At 39.0% G+C, this 17,404-nt stretch overlaps 6 protein-coding genes across 6 annotated transcripts; 1 reads left to right on the top strand and 5 right to left on the bottom strand.

Annotated features, from left to right (window-relative positions):
- Positions 1-1,080: 1,080 nt before the first annotated feature.
- Positions 1,081-2,334, bottom strand: FPR3 (peptidylprolyl isomerase FPR3; the record flags this gene model as incomplete). Its single annotated transcript, XM_022819755.1, has 1 exon — positions 1,081-2,334. One exon carries the CDS (start codon positions 2,332-2,334, stop codon positions 1,081-1,083), a length of 1,254 nt encoding a protein of 417 aa, XP_022676289.1.
- A 495-nt stretch (positions 2,335-2,829) lies between these two features.
- Positions 2,830-3,441, bottom strand: RPL6A (60S ribosomal protein eL6; the record flags this gene model as incomplete). Its single annotated transcript, XM_022819754.1, has 1 exon — positions 2,830-3,441. One exon carries the CDS (start codon positions 3,439-3,441, stop codon positions 2,830-2,832), a length of 612 nt encoding a protein of 203 aa, XP_022676288.1.
- A 1,357-nt stretch (positions 3,442-4,798) lies between these two features.
- TCB3 (Tcb3p) lies at positions 4,799-9,268 on the bottom strand (the record flags this gene model as incomplete). The annotated part of the gene is made up of 1 exon (XM_022819753.1): positions 4,799-9,268. The coding sequence occupies one exon, from the start codon at positions 9,266-9,268 to the stop codon at positions 4,799-4,801; it is 4,470 nt and encodes a 1,489-aa protein (XP_022676287.1).
- A 613-nt stretch (positions 9,269-9,881) lies between these two features.
- COG8 (Golgi transport complex subunit COG8) lies at positions 9,882-11,138 on the bottom strand (the record flags this gene model as incomplete). The annotated part of the gene is made up of 1 exon (XM_022819752.1): positions 9,882-11,138. The coding sequence occupies one exon, from the start codon at positions 11,136-11,138 to the stop codon at positions 9,882-9,884; it is 1,257 nt and encodes a 418-aa protein (XP_022676286.1).
- Positions 11,139-11,773: 635 nt separating this feature from the next.
- VMA6 (H(+)-transporting V0 sector ATPase subunit d) lies at positions 11,774-12,817 on the top strand (the record flags this gene model as incomplete). The annotated part of the gene is made up of 1 exon (XM_022819750.1): positions 11,774-12,817. One exon carries the CDS (start codon positions 11,774-11,776, stop codon positions 12,815-12,817), a length of 1,044 nt encoding a protein of 347 aa, XP_022676285.1.
- A 182-nt stretch (positions 12,818-12,999) lies between these two features.
- Positions 13,000-16,338, bottom strand: Fbxl7 (uncharacterized protein; the record flags this gene model as incomplete). Its single annotated transcript, XM_022819749.1, has 2 exons — positions 13,000-13,502; positions 13,692-16,338. 2 exons carry the CDS (start codon positions 16,336-16,338, stop codon positions 13,000-13,002), a joined length of 3,150 nt encoding a protein of 1,049 aa, XP_022676284.1.
- Positions 16,339-17,404: the final 1,066 nt, after the last annotated feature.

Raw genomic sequence — 17,404 nt, 5'->3', positions numbered from 1 at the left:
TTAAGACAAACAAACAACCACCTATAGTGATTCTGGATATCGGTCTCGATGAGAAGAAGAAATTCAAGCTATACCTCTTGGTTTTATCGTTTGGAAAACTTCAGGTCGGTTAGCTTTTCTATACTATCGGCTTATGAAAAGAAAAAAAAGTTCTTTTTCCGCCAAACGTGATGGTGCAGCTTTTTTTTTTTTTTTTTTTCAGTACTGGGATGATCTTTTCTGAACAGTAAACGACGCGTCAAAAACAGAAAACAGGCGCACTCTGGACTGAGAGTAACTAATCGTAGTATGCGACAATAACAAAAAGCTCTGTCTGGGCTGAGAAAAAAAAAAAGTAGCGCTTGTAAAATGGCCGATTGTTGCAGCAGGTAGTTAACCGATAAAATGCAGCAGATGTAAGTTGGAAAAGAGTAGTGCTTTAGTTTTCTTCTAGAAAGCCTCTTTGTGTCCTATGTTAATTTTTTAAACCGGGTGCTATCTAATCTAGCCTTGTTTCGGTTATCTGATTTCGCTTTTTTTTTAAGTCTCAGTCTGCTTTATTTAATACTAAATCTTATAATTTTTTCTCTTCAGCGGCTAGGCGAAATTTCCACTTTAAGAATTGGAGAGCTGAGAAAATAAGGAGAAAATCCTATTGAAGAATACCACTTGATGGGTGAAGCACTCCTCTCAAACTATCAGTTAGGTGTTACTGAACAACAGTCTGTGAAGTTAAATAACTAGTATCTATGTGTATAAAAGGTATTACTCCTCTCCCTCTCTCCTTGAAATGTGGTTGTCTAAAGAGCAAGTGTGTTTTCAGGTTAAGGACGATTTATAAAATATTTGAAAAACTAAAATGAAAAATCTACCACTTGTTGAGATACGGATAGAGCGAAAGATTGGAGTATTCGCAATGGGAGTATTTTTGAAGCTAATAGCAAACACAAATAGTACGTAATTACAGAAGCGTTTAGATACGACCTTTTGTCCTTTTGATTAGATTACAATACATATATTTATTTAAAATAAAGGGGAAGATATATATACATACATATGTACATGCTAACACCTGAGCATTATCTTTGAATTACTAGTCGTTTATTTCAAAGACACCAACTTGACATCAAAAGTCAATTCAGAGTTAGCTGGAATACCTGGTAGGGCTTGCTTACCGTAGGCATATGGAGCAGGAATAACGATTCTACGTTCACCACCAACAGCCATACCAGCGACACCGATATCCCAACCCTTGATGACTTCACCACGGCCCAAGTTGAATACAAATGGCTTACCACTGGTATTTTTGTCGAAGACCTTACCGTTCTTTAGTTTACCGATGTATCTCATACCGACCTTGGAACCCTTCTTACAGGCCTTACCGGTACCAACGACACGATCTTCGACGATGATACCACCTTCAAGTACCTTAGTCTTTGGCTTTTCTTTCTTTTCCTTCTTTTCTTCCTTCTTAGCTGGGGTTGGGCCTTCTTCTAGGTCCTTCTTGAATTCGACCTTCTTTTCCTTCTTAGCCTTCTTAGCTTTCTTAGTTTCTTCGACTGGAGCTGGAGCTTCTTGTTCCTCTTCCTCTTCCTCTTCTTCTGGTTCAGGTTGCTTTCTCTTGTTGTTTTTCTTGCTCTTAGATTGTTCCTTTTCAACTAGTTCTTGGATCTTAGCTTCGATGTCACTGGCTTCTTCCAGCTCTTCCAAGTCGGCATCTTCATCTGGGGTCAAGTAGTCATCTTCATCTTCATCGTAGCTTTCTTCACCTTCTTCACTATCATCTTCATCGTAGTCTGGAGTGTCGAATGGATGCTTAACAAAGTTACCAGTTAGAGAAACACGGTATGAACCGGTAACGATGAATTGAACTTCTTCTTCTGGAGCAATGACCAAATCCAAAGATTGTTGGTATTGAGTCTTTGGGGACAAAGTTGCCAAAACAAATTCTTGGAATTCATCATCTTCATCACCTTCTTCATCGTCTTCATCGGACTCATCTTCTAGTTCATCTTCTGATTCTTCCTTCTTAGACTTAGACTTAGACTTAGACTTAGACTTCTTATCCTTTGGCTTCTCTTCTTCCTCTTCTTCCTCTTCCTCTTCTTCAGAGACATCTAATTCATCTTCATCGTAGTCACCCAACAAAGCATCGGCATCATCCTCATCATCGAAATCTGGGTTTCTCTTGATGATTCTCAAAGTAGATGGATTAGCTTCATCGTCCAAAGCTTCTGGGTCAATGGCAGCCATGGTGATACGCACAGTAACTGGTGTGGTAACATCAATGGCTGGGGTTGGAGTGTATGGCTCAATGTTCAAGTTGTATGCAGCTAAAGGTAGTAAGTCAGACATGTTTTATTAGATGTGGTTGATTTCTTGATTTTTAGTCGTCGCCTATATTCTCTAAAAGCTATATAAATTGATATTAAACATCGAACGTGTAGCTCATCGCAGCTCATCTCGCCTCTTATATACCTTCTGCACATTTCATTTCTTTCTCAACCTTAAAAAGTGAAAACTTGAAAATTTTCCAAAAGAAAAGTTCTCTAGCAGCGTTTCTTTTCCACACGTGACCATCATATATAGATGCTGAATATGAAGCCGAGAGCCACATGGAAGAGGGCACATAGAAAGACCGAGTCGATTAACAGATTTTCTTAGAAACAATGAACCCTATCTATATCTTCCGTTTAGGCGGATATTAGTGAAATCCAATTAGATTAATATAATGTGACTGTAGATACAGATAATGTTGCAAACACTAGAAAGGGACTCAATACCCTTAAGATATAAAAGTTATGTTAATATATAACAAAGTAGCTTAAAGTTTAATTCGTTTACGCTTTCTTAGAATTTCAACAAGTGAGGCTTGTCACCGCTCTTCAAGGAGAAGGTAGCAGCCAAATATTGCTTCAACAATGGGGTCTTCTTGATTTCAGCCAACAAAGCCTTGTCAATGTTCTTTTGGTCTTCAATTCTTTCAGCCTTGATTTCCTTCTTTGGTTGGTCTTCGTTGAAGAAGTTGGCTTCAGCTCTTTGCTTTCTGGACAACTTTTCTCTGGCGAAGTAAGCAACGTTGAACTTTTCAACGTTAACACCTTCCAAGGAGATTCTGGTAGAGGTAGCAATGACGTAACGAGCGTTAACTCTTCTCAATGGAACACCGTTGACCTTGAATGGACCGGAAACCAACAAGGTGTTGTCTTCCAAGTGCTTCAAGTAAACAACTCTCTTACCTCTGAAACGACCAGCCAACAAAATCAAGACGGTACCTGGGACCAAGGAGGCACGCAACTTTTGTGGTCTGGCGGCCTTTCTGGTTTGCTTTGGAGCTGGAACTTCTTCAGCTGGATACCACTTTTGAGCCTGTACAAATAAACATAATTTCAGTACGAAATTATCAAATGATGTTAGTAAAAAAAATTCCAAATGGGTTAAGAAGTCAGAAAAGAGTAACATCTCCCATTACTGGACGTACCGTCCAGTTATTGGTAGACGCCACTCTCTTCATCGTAAGCGTGAAAGCCAAGTAGAAATCCAAATGTTATCGGGAAAGAAAAGAGGCATATAATGCAATGAATATCCCATCAAGTCATAGTAAGCCTAACGCCTGTATCTCCAGCAATAAAAATTTTGTTCCATTGAAAGACATTATCTAGCTATCAGTGTCGATTAATGTTCATTTGAATTATATTCATTATTGTTTCCGTACCAGATTTATAATATTTATGTCATATTGCACCCACTAACCCGTAGCATCGAGTAATTTTCATAAGTATGGTAGTTTGCTATTACTGTATCTCCTTAAGTGATACAAAGCACTTATCCTCATTGTCTTGATTGCTTATTCTTAAATCATTTAACTTGCGTTGATATTTTCATTTCGGCCTCCAATAATCCCCTTAACGTCTGTATTTTCTATGGTTTCACGCCTAGCACTTATTCCTCACATACTTGAGCCATCTTGTTGATATATCTGTGTGCTTGGTCTTCTTTCGCTTAAGAATTACACTGTCTAATACTATAGAATACACATGTACATTGATTATCAACACTTTTTTGTTTAATGATTGAATGCAAAACTCCAATCCAAGCTGGTGCGAGAGAGGAAGCAAGTTCGTGCAGTCTCACTCTGTGGATTGCATGCCCACTGGAGGGGAACCGCCTCCGCAGCCAAGGTATTGATTCCCAGCCTAGCTTCCTGGCCAGCTACTCCTGGCTAGAGGGAGTGGAACGGAGGATGGACAGTGACAGCTAGTCAGTGCCCCCTCTGGTAGCGTCGGCGTGAGCCTTCCCTACTGGCAAGCAACAGTAACTGGTGGTAGGAAGCAGCACGACGTCCCAGCGGGAAGAAAGAAAGCTTCGCACAGTGAGTGCGTGCAACCAGACGCACGCTCCAGAGTGGATTCCTCCATCTACTTTGCGAGGCTACCTGCTTCCGAGAATTTCTTTCTGATCACAAAAAAAGAATTTACCAAAAAGAGAAATATGAAAAACAAAACTAGGGAATATTGGGATGTATGGGTGGAACAGTCCCAATAATTTGATGTTGCGCTTTCATATTTAGGTCCTCAAGTAATAAGGGATACAATACATATGCCTGCAAATACATATATGACTACACTGTAAGAGACGTACCCCTGTTCCAAGTATTAAGTCATAATACGATAGCGATTAAATTTACGAAGCTGTTGATGGTAATCGAACCGTACAATATTCTTTCAGAATACAATGTAGTAAGACATACATACATATATATACGATATATAGCGTATCGTCTGTAAAATATGGATCTCTTATATTGAGATTAAAGTCTTTATTTGTACTTCTCTGGGATTTGAGGAGTTGGTGGAACTTCTCCATCCAAAGGATACTTTATCTTGAAGATAATGTGACCATTACCCAGTCTTAATCCAATTTGTCCATCTTGATGAAGTTGTGGGTCGCTCAAGCTAATTTGTGACACACCTAATTCAGTATCCTTACTGAAAGTATGGTGAGCAACAGCTCCAAATACAATAACCGCATCTCCAGTGGCCTTGAAATTCACTGTCTCATCGAAATGACAGGTACCTTTGTCATCGCTTTTACGCTCATGAGTTCTGTGCAAGTGTTTCATTCTTCCACCTTGAGTGATAGAAACTCTCACCTGAACAGATTTACCCAAATTTTCAGCACCAACGATTGTAACTTTACCACTGTGACTTCCCGGGATAGTAGCACGGGAATGGTTACTGGTTCCTGAAACATTTCTTTTATGAATTGCACCAGGCGGACCTTGGATACTGGAAGCCTCCTTCGTTGATGCCGTAGGAGCCGTTTGTGGACGGACTGGCGCGTAAGATGTGTTTGGAACTGATGGGTCGAATCCAAAATTTGTCACGTCAGATGTCACCGAGTGCTCGTCTTCGTTAACATCTTTGCTGTCAGCACTCCTAGATTTGATTCCACTAATACCTTTCAATAAGCGCCCACCTTTAGACAATCCTCCAGAGACAGCACCTACACCAGCACCGGCAACACCACTTCCTACTTGTGCAACACCACTGACGGCACCAACACCCAGATTTGCGACATTACCAACAGTCTTTTTAGCTAAATTACCTTCAGTCACTTCTACGGTAGGTGGAATATATTTAGGAACAAAGGTGGCTTTAACATGTAAAGTCCCTTGTGGTTTCAAGTTGAAAGATAGTGTTGTTTCTTTGTTAGGCACCAAATCTTGGACATCCCATTTAACCTCACCTAATAAATCATTAGAAACTGCCCTATCCCAGTCATAAACTTGGACAAGAACATCACTTCTACTCCTAGATGGGACAAGAATTTTGGCTTTTTCATTCCAGACAGGGTTAAGCGTTTTCTTAACCACAGAAGATTGAAATACTTTCCCTCCATCTATTTTAACAATGATCATTGGGTCGGATTTACCGTTACGATCACTAGCCAGAACATTCTCCGCCGAGACGAATGTAGTTTGGAGAATACCTGTATCTGTAACTGTTTCAGAAGGAGGCAATTTGGACACAGATGGGTTGAAATAGAATCTCACCTTAATCTTTGAACCATCCTTTATTGATACAGTACTTGCCTCAGTCAGACCTTTCTTTAAAAGGTCGAATGTGGAAACGGTCTGCTCAGAAATTATGTCATCCTTTTCCTTCACAATTGGCTTTTTTGATAATCTGAAGGTCATAATACTATTCTTTAAATCACGGACGAAGAAGCTTCCAAACTCTACAGGTATTTTCCCTGATTTTGATTTCTGAGAAGTAAGAGCCGGGTATGAAACATCATCATAGAGAATTTGTAAGTATACAGAAGGCCTTGTGAACGATGAATCAATGATTTGGAAAGAGCACGTACCAGAGTTTGTTTTGATAAGTTCTTCGAAGGACATCTTTTCTTTTCTATTGATTCTTTGCATGTCCTTCTCAAATTTATCTTCAACCTCAATCATTTCGTATTCCTTAGGATTACTATCCATTTGTTTCTTCAATTCAGCTTGCTCGGCCTCGAATTCTTCCCTCTTCTTCTTGAGGTTTTCTTCAAGTTTCTCAACTTCTGGTAGTTCGTGGGGATAATAAACTGGTATAGTAGAAACTACTGAACAGCCGACATTGATATATGATCTCATAACTCTTCCTTTACGATTTAACAAAGAACATTTTATTTGTTCTTCTCCATTAAAGGATGCAATGAACCTTTGGGTCTTAGGATCTTTTTTAATTAACTTAGAAGCAGAGAAGTGGTAGGAACCCAAATGTCTATCTTTAGACATTTTTTGATAGTCAACCAAATTTATAGTTATACTTTGGTTTTCCGAAGTAATTGGGACATAGACAACGCTATTGAATATTGGTGTTTTTGTATCAGAGAAATAGTTAGTTCTATAGAACATACTCTTATTAGATGTTACAGTAACAAATGGATCTATATCACCAACACCAGACAAATCACTTTCGTGGATAACAGCTTCTTTTAGATGGAGTCTAAGAGCACCTAATGGTTCACGAATTTTGTCGCTGACATTGAAAGCACCAGTCATAGCAACAGGCTTCCAGCTTGAAGAGATATATATTTCACCTTGAGGGGAAGCTTTCACATATGTTTGAGCTTGTTCAGATAACGAAATAACATCTTCCATTGGAGCAGAGTATTCAGCTAACAACATATCTCCTGTTAGTTGTTGATCAAACACCTTGAGTGCTATTTCTGACTTAGAAACAGAAGGAACCAATACTTCAATACTTTCTTCCCAAGAGGGTTCATTAATTCTTCTCAAAGTTCTGTAGGTCTTGACCTTTTTACCGTCAAGATATAGCTCTGCGAAAGGAGATAAGAATCCTGTCAGGGCAGAAGCCTTGTTCAAATATTTCACATTATGGAGTGTAAACTTGAAAATACCAACATCAGAGTCGCTTGCCTCCTTTTCCTTGTCATCGTCCTCAGAGTCCAACTCCTTAGTATCAATATCACTTTTCTCTTCAGAAACGTCATCATCATCCTCATTTTTGATAACCGGGAACCAATTAATACTATAGTTTAAAACACCCCTAGATTTGCCCTTAGAGAGCAAGTCTCTAGTCAAATGTTCTTGCGCAGGCTTTTGATAGAGGTCGGATAGATCAAAGTCAAATGACCCGATTAGAGCATCCTTTCTCACATCATTGAAATCAAAGCAATTGAAGGTCAATTTTTGGTCTAACGTGTTTACTAACAAGTATTTCGTTTCATTCCAACGAGGATTTTTGTTATCAGACTTTATAGCTGTACGAATGTTAGAGTCATTGCCTATAATTCCCTTTTCAGCTTCAAACTTGATGTATGGATCCACTGAAGTAGATAAGAAATCAGTTGTCTTCAAATCTGCAGCAGAGTCAATGGTCACTGCAACAACACCGATTGCATCATTAGATTGAGCAGCCATAATTTCTTCTACATCAACATCAAAATGATTTGGTGCATATAGCATTGGACCAGCATTGGAGTTAATCATGCTCTTCACAAATGTTTTCAAACCAGGTAAGAAAGACATGATATCCAAGCCTAACGTATCACCACCAACCGGCTTCAAGGCAAAATCGATTAACGGAGGTTCTAACATAGAAACAGAAACAGTTTTGATATTAGGGAAGACATCTCCAAACTTGAGGGTAATACGAGCAGTACCAGCGACATTAATATCTTCAACTAAAATGGGCAAGGTCTTTGACACAATACCTTTTCCCACAGTGACACCCAAGGAAATCTTTGGGTTGATCTTACTTTTAACTTGATTCGAAGTCATGTTTGATTCGTCATTTGGAGTAAAAGAGAATGTCCAATCCATTTCAACGGTTTTGTCTCCCTTTTTTGTATAAGACTTGATTGCGTCGATAGCTGGCGCCTTACTACCAAGAGTAAATTCATCCAAACTCAATGCATCTATACCATACCCAGGAGCAGCACCTGCCAATTGAGGATTTACGGCAGCCTTGACTTGCTTCGATAGCATTGGCATATATATAACCCAAAACTTAGAGAGGAAAGAGTTTAACCATAAGGATGACTCAGTCTTCTCACTCAAAGTTTCATGAACAACCACTCTTTTAAAGTCATCACGCAAGTTTCTATTGAATCGACGGAATTCGCTTCTGTACACCGATGCAGTACAGAAAAAGACGAACCCTAACGACCACCACGAGAAATTCAAATAGGAGAGCAACCATGCAAAAAAACAAGTTCCTACAACACCAACGGTGTTACAATACCAATCGTTATAGTAATTTTCCACAACATAAGACTTGACAACACGAGTGTTCTTCAATTGCTTTGAGGATGATTTATTAGCATCAAATCCACCAACAGAGTACCAAGGGAACAAATAATCTGGGTTTTCTTTCTCAAACTCCTTCTCCAAAGATCCTATTTTTTGCTGATCAGCTTGGTACTTTGCAGTGTCAATAGAAGTCTCCAATTTGTTCTGCTTGCGTGGTGGTGCTCTCTTCAATTTTTCTGGGTTAATTTTTTCCACTGGAACTGTACCTACTGCACCCTCCTCGTTAGGAGGTGGTAAATCTACATTTTCTTGTGCTGCAGTGGCAGGAATTACATCAGGAACCTTATTTTCAGTTTCGTTAGTTTCATGTTCTTTCAGTTGCGAAGGCTTTTCATCTTTAGAAGCCTTTGTTTTAGCTTCTTCCTTGGCCTGTAAAAGGGGATTTTTTTCTGGACTAGCAGCAGTTCCTGGCGAGGAAGTCCCAACAGGCAATGGCTTGTCTGTCCTAGGATCCACTTGCCCCATATCGTGCCGGATGATTCAAACAATAAGGTGAAACTGGTAGCAGAGTTACTTGCAAAGGCTACAATAAAATGGTTGCAAGAATCAAAAACAGCCTTAACCCTGAAATTCTATATTATAACACAAGCAATCCTAGTTCGGATGTAATATACTCAATCACGAGCGTCACAAACTTTTCCAAACTTTAAACTCAAAGCAAAGCTTACCGATTATTAGTAATAAAGAAACTTTGATTTCTTATATTGCTCTATTCTTTCGGTTTATATGGGAAATGATGATTATATTTATATATATAATTTTTTTTCTGTTCAGTATTAAATAAAGGATATGGAAGAATTAGCAAATGCATAGAAGCCGCACCCTTAATTTTCAGTATTAGCTCGAGTAAGACAAATACTGCAAAAGAATGGAAGGCAGAGAGAGATAGTATAACAGATTATATATTTTTGGTTTGTACATGCTTGTGTAGGGTATATATGTAATATATAGTACGAGAAGAAATCGAGAAAAAAAATAGTCGCGAATACCAGTTTCTTGGCTGACTGAACTCGAGATGCCGTCTATGTATTTTCTCTGTGTTTTTTTTTTATTGCTCTTGGGAGGAAAAACGGTTATGTTAGTATCTGGCAGCAAGCTCTAGTCTTTTGGCGATAGCCAAGTTTAATGCTTCCTTTGTGAAAAGAGATGATTCTAATAGTTTGTTAATGAATAGGTGATGGAAGTTTTGATTAGCGTCGCAAAGACGAAACGAGCAGTACACAAGTTGAAGACAGACCGATTCTGTAAGATATTGTTTATGCAGCGAGAGGTGCTGAATTAGAAAGTTCGAGCACTCATTAATGAATTTTAGCAAAGGAAGCGAAGTTTCTACTGCTGAGTCGGTGGTAGATGGCTCATCTTGTTGATCTACTATGAGTAGAGGAATGTAGATAGCTTTTGTTTCTGATTGGAAAAGAGAATTGAACACTGCAATAGTTCCATATACATGCTCTCTAACACATTCAATTTTTCGCTTAATGAGCATCTCTTTGACAGATTTGCCCGTGTCGTCTGCTATATGATAGGAGTCTATTTCTTCAGTGACAAATTTGTAACGCATTGTTAGTAGCAACTGCTGTAACGCAGTGGGATTTGTATCTAGTGGATCTAGCGCTTCCAAATACGAAAGTATCTTTTTCATGGAGCTGAGTGTCAAGTTTGTTGAAAGAAGTTTGACAAGTCCATTCAACATCCTTGTTGAAATTACTTCTTGTATCCTCTTGACCACGATTCTTATCAATTCGACATTTGGGAACTTCTTTTCCAAGTTTTTACTGTAAGAGTACAACATTAATGCTTCTTGATAGTGTCCTGTGCGTATACAAGTGGATATTAGAGTTGGCAATTCTAAAATATCATTGATTTTGTCTATGTTGTTCAAGACTTGAACGAGACTTGTGTCTCGTTCCGTCAAATGTAAGTGCCTTAGTTTGTCTAAGGCCTCATGGAATGCGTCATCAGATTCAGTAGAGCTATTCGGTGTTTTATCATTGCTGGGCTCGTTGATATCTCCACCATCTTCATCTTCCTCATCTCTATGTAATTCCCATAATTGATCTATTTGGGTTGATATTTCGGCCAATGTACTGTTCCAGTTACTTGATAAGAGTATATCCAATAAATTGCCCTTCTCCTTGGTCAATTCGGACTTTAGAGTACGCTCTAACTTCGAAATTTCGGCATTATACTCTGCTATATCCTCTATTATTGAACCGGGCAAGGGCTCAGATGTGAAGTAGTCATCATAACTATCTCTTTCTCTTAATATCCCAATCGCGAACTCAATAGCTTCCTTATCATTGGTGCCAATAACTTCCCCGACAAGAGAGTCCATTGTTTATAGAGCCAATGCTTTAGCTAGATGCGTATACCGCAGCCCAGTTTCTCAGATCCTGGTTCCACAATTGCATCTTCATTTTATTATACATCAGTCTATATAATTTCAGCAATATTACTTTTCATGTAATCAATCCCATCTTACAAGCCTTGTGTAATGAACCATTTCATCATACTGAAGAAGAAAAACACATGGGTACGGGAGCTAACATTACAGTTTTTCGATTATGGTGGGCACTAATTCAAAATAATAATACAAATAGTGATAAGTCAATTATGAGCCCATTGCAGGTGATTAGAATGGTCTTTAACCTCGAATTCAGGAGTAGTCTTTTAGCGTATATATAAAGTGTTTTTTAACCGTCACATGGTAAATACCGGGTAATGCTGATAATATCAAAAGGGGAATTTGAAGAAATGAATCTTCATATATACTGAGAGCACAATCTATAGAAGAACATTTGAAACTTAGAAGAGGGATAATCCAAGCAGGAAAGATACACATAACTCAGTACACTCAGAGTTCACATTTAAGCTGAATTTAGAAGTGATACAAACTAGTTTTACCTGGATAGCGTCTGCTCTTTGTGTTTTTTCTCTAGTTTTGAGTCCTGTTTAATCTATAGCACAATTATGGAAGGTGTGTTCTTTAACGTTGATAACGGTTTCATCGAAGGTGTTGTGAGAGGCTACCGTAATGGGCTTTTAACTGGTAGTCAGTACATCAATCTTACCCAGTGTGATACATTGGAAGATTTAAAATTACAGTTGGCAAGCACTGACTACGGGAATTTTTTATCTAATGTATCAAGCGATGCACTCACTACTACTGTAATCCAGGAACGTGCTGCAGACAAATTGTACCAGGAGTTCCAATACGTAAGAGATCAATCCAGTGGTGTTACCAAAAAGTTTATGGACTTCATCACTTATGGCTACATGATTGACAATGTTGCGTTGATGATCACCGGTACCATTCATGATAGAGATAAGGCCGAAATTTTGGGGCGTTGTCACCCATTGGGTTGGTTCGAGACTCTACCCACGTTGACCGTGGCTACAGATCTCGAGTCCTTATATGATACTGTTCTCGTTGATACTCCATTGGCCACGTATTTCCGTGATTGTTTCGATGATGCCGATGAATTGGATGACTTAAACATCGAGATTATCAGGAACAAGTTGTACTGTGCTTATTTGCAAGACTTTTATGACTTTGTCTCCACTGAAATTGATGAGCCGGCAAGAGAGAACTTAAAAGAGCTTTTGGAATTCGAAGCCGATAGAAGAGCTATCAACATATCTTTGAATTCTTTGCAGAGCTCGGACATCATAAATTCTGATCTAAAACGTGATTTATTGCCTAAGTTAGGTAAACTGTACCCTGTTGCCTCTGAACAACTTGCCACACATGGCCAAGATTTTGAATCTGTTAGACAAATTGTAGATACAGTCCATACATACCGTGGGATTTTCGAAAACGGCAATCTTGAAGACCATTTCTATAAATTGGAAATGGAATTGTGTAGAGATGCCTTCACTCAACAATTTACCGTATCTACTATTTGGGCTTGGATGAAGTCAAGAGAGCAAGAAGTGAGAAACATAACATGGATAGCCGAGTGTATTGCACAAAATCAAAAATCAAAAATAAACAACTACATTTCGGTATACTAGTTAACCGTACTTGACTTCAACAGAGCATATTTACATATAAAAAATCTTAAGATTAGACTATAGTCCTTTCTATAGGTAGGATATGAAATGTATCGTGATATTAACTAGACTTAACATAAATAATAATTTCAACTAATAAAAATTTGTTTCTATTCAGTCTGGTATCTTGCGGTCGTGGATGCTTAAATTATAACTTCAACACATCTAGAGCTATCTTCCATTGTCAAAAAGACTGATTTTGATCCTGAAGAAGTCTTGAAAAGTGTTGCCTGAACACCTCCTTGATAGATATGCGCATTTTTGCATTGTGATATATCGATTCGTTTCAACGGCGCATATCCACCCAATAAGGAGTCGACACCTGATCTTGTCACTCTTAAACAGCCTTTCAGAGAGATCTGTTCGAGTTTTCTTAAATGCATCGATATATTTAATAAAGATATATCACTGACAGCCCTGCCGCAAAAGCTGATATCTAATTGTTCCAAGTTTTGACCACCAACACATATAAGTTCAATAGCTGTATCTGTTAGAGAACAGCAAAATGATACATTCAAGTATGCCAAATTTGGGCAGCTGTTTAGTATGGAGCGAATAGAATTATCAGTTAAAAAAATGCATTCACTAATAATCAAAGTTTTCAGCTTAGGGAACATTTGATAAGACCAATAAGAAAAGCCTACGTCTGTTAGCCCTGTGCATCTGGTAAAATCGAGATATGTTAGTCTATCCTTGGCATAAAGTGACATATGATATAGGGTTAAATCCGTAAGATTTTTGCAGTGCCGTAGAGTCAATTTATTTAAGTTTCGACACCCTATTACCTTTTGGGTTGACTGCTGTTCGTTAACATATGGAGAGTAGGCTTCCATACCTGGTATAGGCTCATCTAACGGATATAATGACCCTATTTGATTATTGTGGGATGAGGCAACACTACTGGGAGCAACCTCAGCTACATCCCATCCAAGTAGCCTTTGAATAACGTCATCCCGTACCTTTCTACAATTACTCAAATTAATTTCTTCCAAAAATTTACCAATCGAAGGAACAGCAATGTCCATAATAGCCATTGCACTTATCTCCCAACATGAAGTCATTTTGAGTGACTTAATACATCCACCTATTCCAATTTCATTGACCATATATGAAAACCCTTCGTCGGTAACATGAAAGCAATTTGATATATCAATATACTTGGATCTTGAGCCGACAAAATCAGTAATTTTATGCAAGGCTTTATCATCAATGCTGGTACTCCATGGAGTCAAGTCTAATTTGTCGAAAAGACCAGGGGCCACATACAAAAGCTGCCTCCAGCGCCGGCAAACTAAACGCAACTTCATTAGTTCAGGCAATGGGATATATTGGAAGCAGCGTAATAGCAATCTATCAGGTAAAGGCCCAACACTTAGAACTGAAGATCTTCTCCTAGACGGCCCGCCGCCGATATTAGAGAGCCTTGCCCTCTTTAAGTGACCCATGTATTGCATTGGTGAAGGGCTTCTTGTTGCGAAAGCGGAAGCTCTACGTTTCAAAGCGCCATTTAAAGGCGGAACATGGAGTTCTAGAGGTTGCTGTTGTAACACCTCATCACTTTTAATCGAATTCTCCCCTAATAGAGAACCTGAAGAAGCTGCGGAAAGCGAAGCACCGATTCCAGAAACTGGAGTAAAGGTTGGTGAAGCTGGTTTTCTTATTTGTTGCATGGACGTTTCCTTTTGTGATTGATTATCGAATGAAAAATTGGACTTGAATAAAGATTTGTTATTTGGTTCATTGTAAAGATCTAAGGATGATTCTGATGTTTGACTTAAAAGTGAGTCTACAGTAACTAGAGGCTGAGATTGAATCTTTCTAGTTTGATCGTTTAATAAATTGATATAACCTTTTTGTGATATTGGTGATATCAAGGCAGCTGAATCTGGATGCGAAGAATTAGTTTGATATTCCGTATCATTATTTTTCCGCATTTCGACATTCTTTTTCATACGCTCCTCAGCGGTTTGCTTGATTTGGGTTTCCGTTTCAGGGAATTTAGCACAAAAATCTCTAAGAGTATCACCAGTTAAAACTAAAAGAGTACAGTTCGACACAGTTCTGATACCAGCAGATCTTTTACATTTAGATTTTTGTTTTACGTCATCTGTAATGGAGCTGAGGAATCCCATTTCACCAAAATATTGACCAGGTCCTAACCTTGCAAGAACTACATCGATAATTTTATGAGATGGCATTGGCACGTTTTTGCCGGGAAATATTTTTGAAGTAGAAGGACCAAGGACTTCAACCTCACCACTAATGATGAAATATATATCTTCACCGATGTCATTTTTTTTGAAGACATATTCGAACGGAGGAACTTGTTTTATTTCTACCGAGAGAGCTAACTCATGTATAGCATTCGCTGGTAAAGCGGTAAACAAAGGCAAACTTTTCAAGAATTGCCTAGTTGATATCGTGTCGTCAATTGTTTCCGTATATATTGGGTTTCCCAAGCTTTGATTGGTAGGTGATGATGAGTCGTTTCTCTCGGGAAGTTGAGGAGGAAGTATCCTTTCTTCTAATAGCTTATCCGAAGATTCTTGCTGTAGTGGGAATATAACCGTACTATTGGTTACGGACGAAATTGCAGTATCTGAATAGGATCCCGGGCTTGAATATATGGGCTGTATGCTTTGATCATTTGTGATGCATGTTGGAGATCTTTGTCGTACAATAAAATCGTTATCGTGAATGATTTTTGAAACGCCGGCTTTCCGCTGTTTTTCCTGGGTTGCAAGACGTTCCTGTGCTTCATCTCTGATTTGTCGTTCTATTTGTGGGAAATGTAGTAAAACTTGATTGAACGTTTCTGCAGTTAATACTCCTAGCAAAACTTTTGTCTTGGAAATGACAGTTGCTGTTCTTGGTCTATTGAAAAGGATTCCGATTTCACCGAAATATGAACCTTCTACCAACTCAGCATGAACGATTTCGCCATCCGGAGATGTGACATTCACAGAACCTCGAAGAATCCAGTACATTGCTAAAGCCGGTTCTCCAGCTTTCACGACAAACTCATGCGGATGGTAAACTAGCAGCTTAAGTTTTCTGGCGATAGCTATATAGAACAGTTCTGGGGCATTATTGAATAGGGAAAAGCTCATTAGACGCTCTAAGAATGCTGCGGGAATGCCATCTTTAATTTGATTTTGCGATAGAGATGAGTCGTCATAATCTGAGTCGGAATCGGAGCTGGAGTTGGAACTTGGTTCGGAATCAGAATCAGAATCAGAATCAGAAGCAGAATTAGAATGAGAGCCAGGTCTAGATTCCTCTGGATGTGAGGATATAGGTCCCTTGTCAGTAGAATTTACACTACCGCTAACAGCAGAGTCTATTTTTTGAGCTCCTTCAGATTGCTCGTGCTTACTCTTTTTCTCCGAAAACCGTTCGCCGACCTTAACACGGCTGCTTCGCTGGCTCTTGACCACGTTAGAGAGGTTTGATCGCCTCTTGGGCACTCTTGTTTTGAACATCTCGGCCAGCCGAACAACAAGGGTTTTTCCACCTTTCACGTATATACCCTGCGTGTTACTTGGCGTGGTGGGTTCAATAGAGTAGGATTTCCTTCTACAAGGGGAAAAAAAGAAAGTTTGAAGGTACTACTCCTCCTATCGCTGGTACACTTTTGTATATTCCTGAACGCAGTTGGAAATGTAACAAACGTATTGCCTATACACTGGACACACATGCGAAAGGGTACCTTTTAAAGAGAAAAAAACTGTGCTCTCTATACCTATGGATTACTTCTTGGAGTACCAAACAATAAATAGACAGAGAAAGAGAGAGACGTGGAAACAAAACGGTATGCAGTCACAGTGAGTTCTCTGTAATGTAAAAACGAAGTAGTTTACGGTAGAAATTTATTATTATTATTAAATTACTCGCGCAACAGCGCACTAGACCGATTTCAACTTGCAGGTATGTATATGTATCTTCTTTGTCTTCGAAAACAAAATCAAGCCCAAAATCGAAAACGCACGCGCTTTTAAACGACTGGCCTTCTCCCTCAGATACAGGCTGATCCTGCAATAAGATCGGTGTGTTGACTGCTGCAAAGCAATGTGATGTAATGTCCTTTGTTTCCCATTCTAATGCATTTTTTTTTTTAAAAAAAAAACTACTGCAACATTATTTTGTTTCATTTTATTCTTGTTCCTTTAACTTTTTTTTTTTTTTTTTTTGTTTGCATTTCCATTGATTTTTCTATTTCTATTCATCCTTCTTTTCCTATCTCTAACGTCTTCTGCAGGTAGAATGGCCTAGATCTGGCACGCTATACAAACAAAGGAATGTCCTAACCAGCCCCCGACCGAATTTCTCACCACAACCCATTTCCCGTTGTAGCCTATGCATGAAGCATACTACCAGCCAGCACAAAAATCCACATCAAAATCTCCTCGTAGAAACCGCTGCCTGCCGTTCTCATGCGGCGGCGGCGCCTCCTCCCCTTTGTTGATCATGCCGGAAAAGACGTTACCAAGCAGTTTTCTGTAGCAATTCCACAATGGGAAATGTTCGAAAGACAAAAGTGAAGACGAG

The sequence above is a fragment of the Kluyveromyces marxianus genome, chromosome 4 (assembly GCF_001417885.1).
Source record: "Kluyveromyces marxianus DMKU3-1042 DNA, complete genome, chromosome 4".
Classification (NCBI taxonomy): Eukaryota; Fungi; Ascomycota; class Saccharomycetes; order Saccharomycetales; family Saccharomycetaceae; genus Kluyveromyces; species Kluyveromyces marxianus.
The sequence above is the reverse complement of the archived record's forward strand: the minus strand, read 5'-3'. Positions and strand labels throughout refer to the sequence as shown.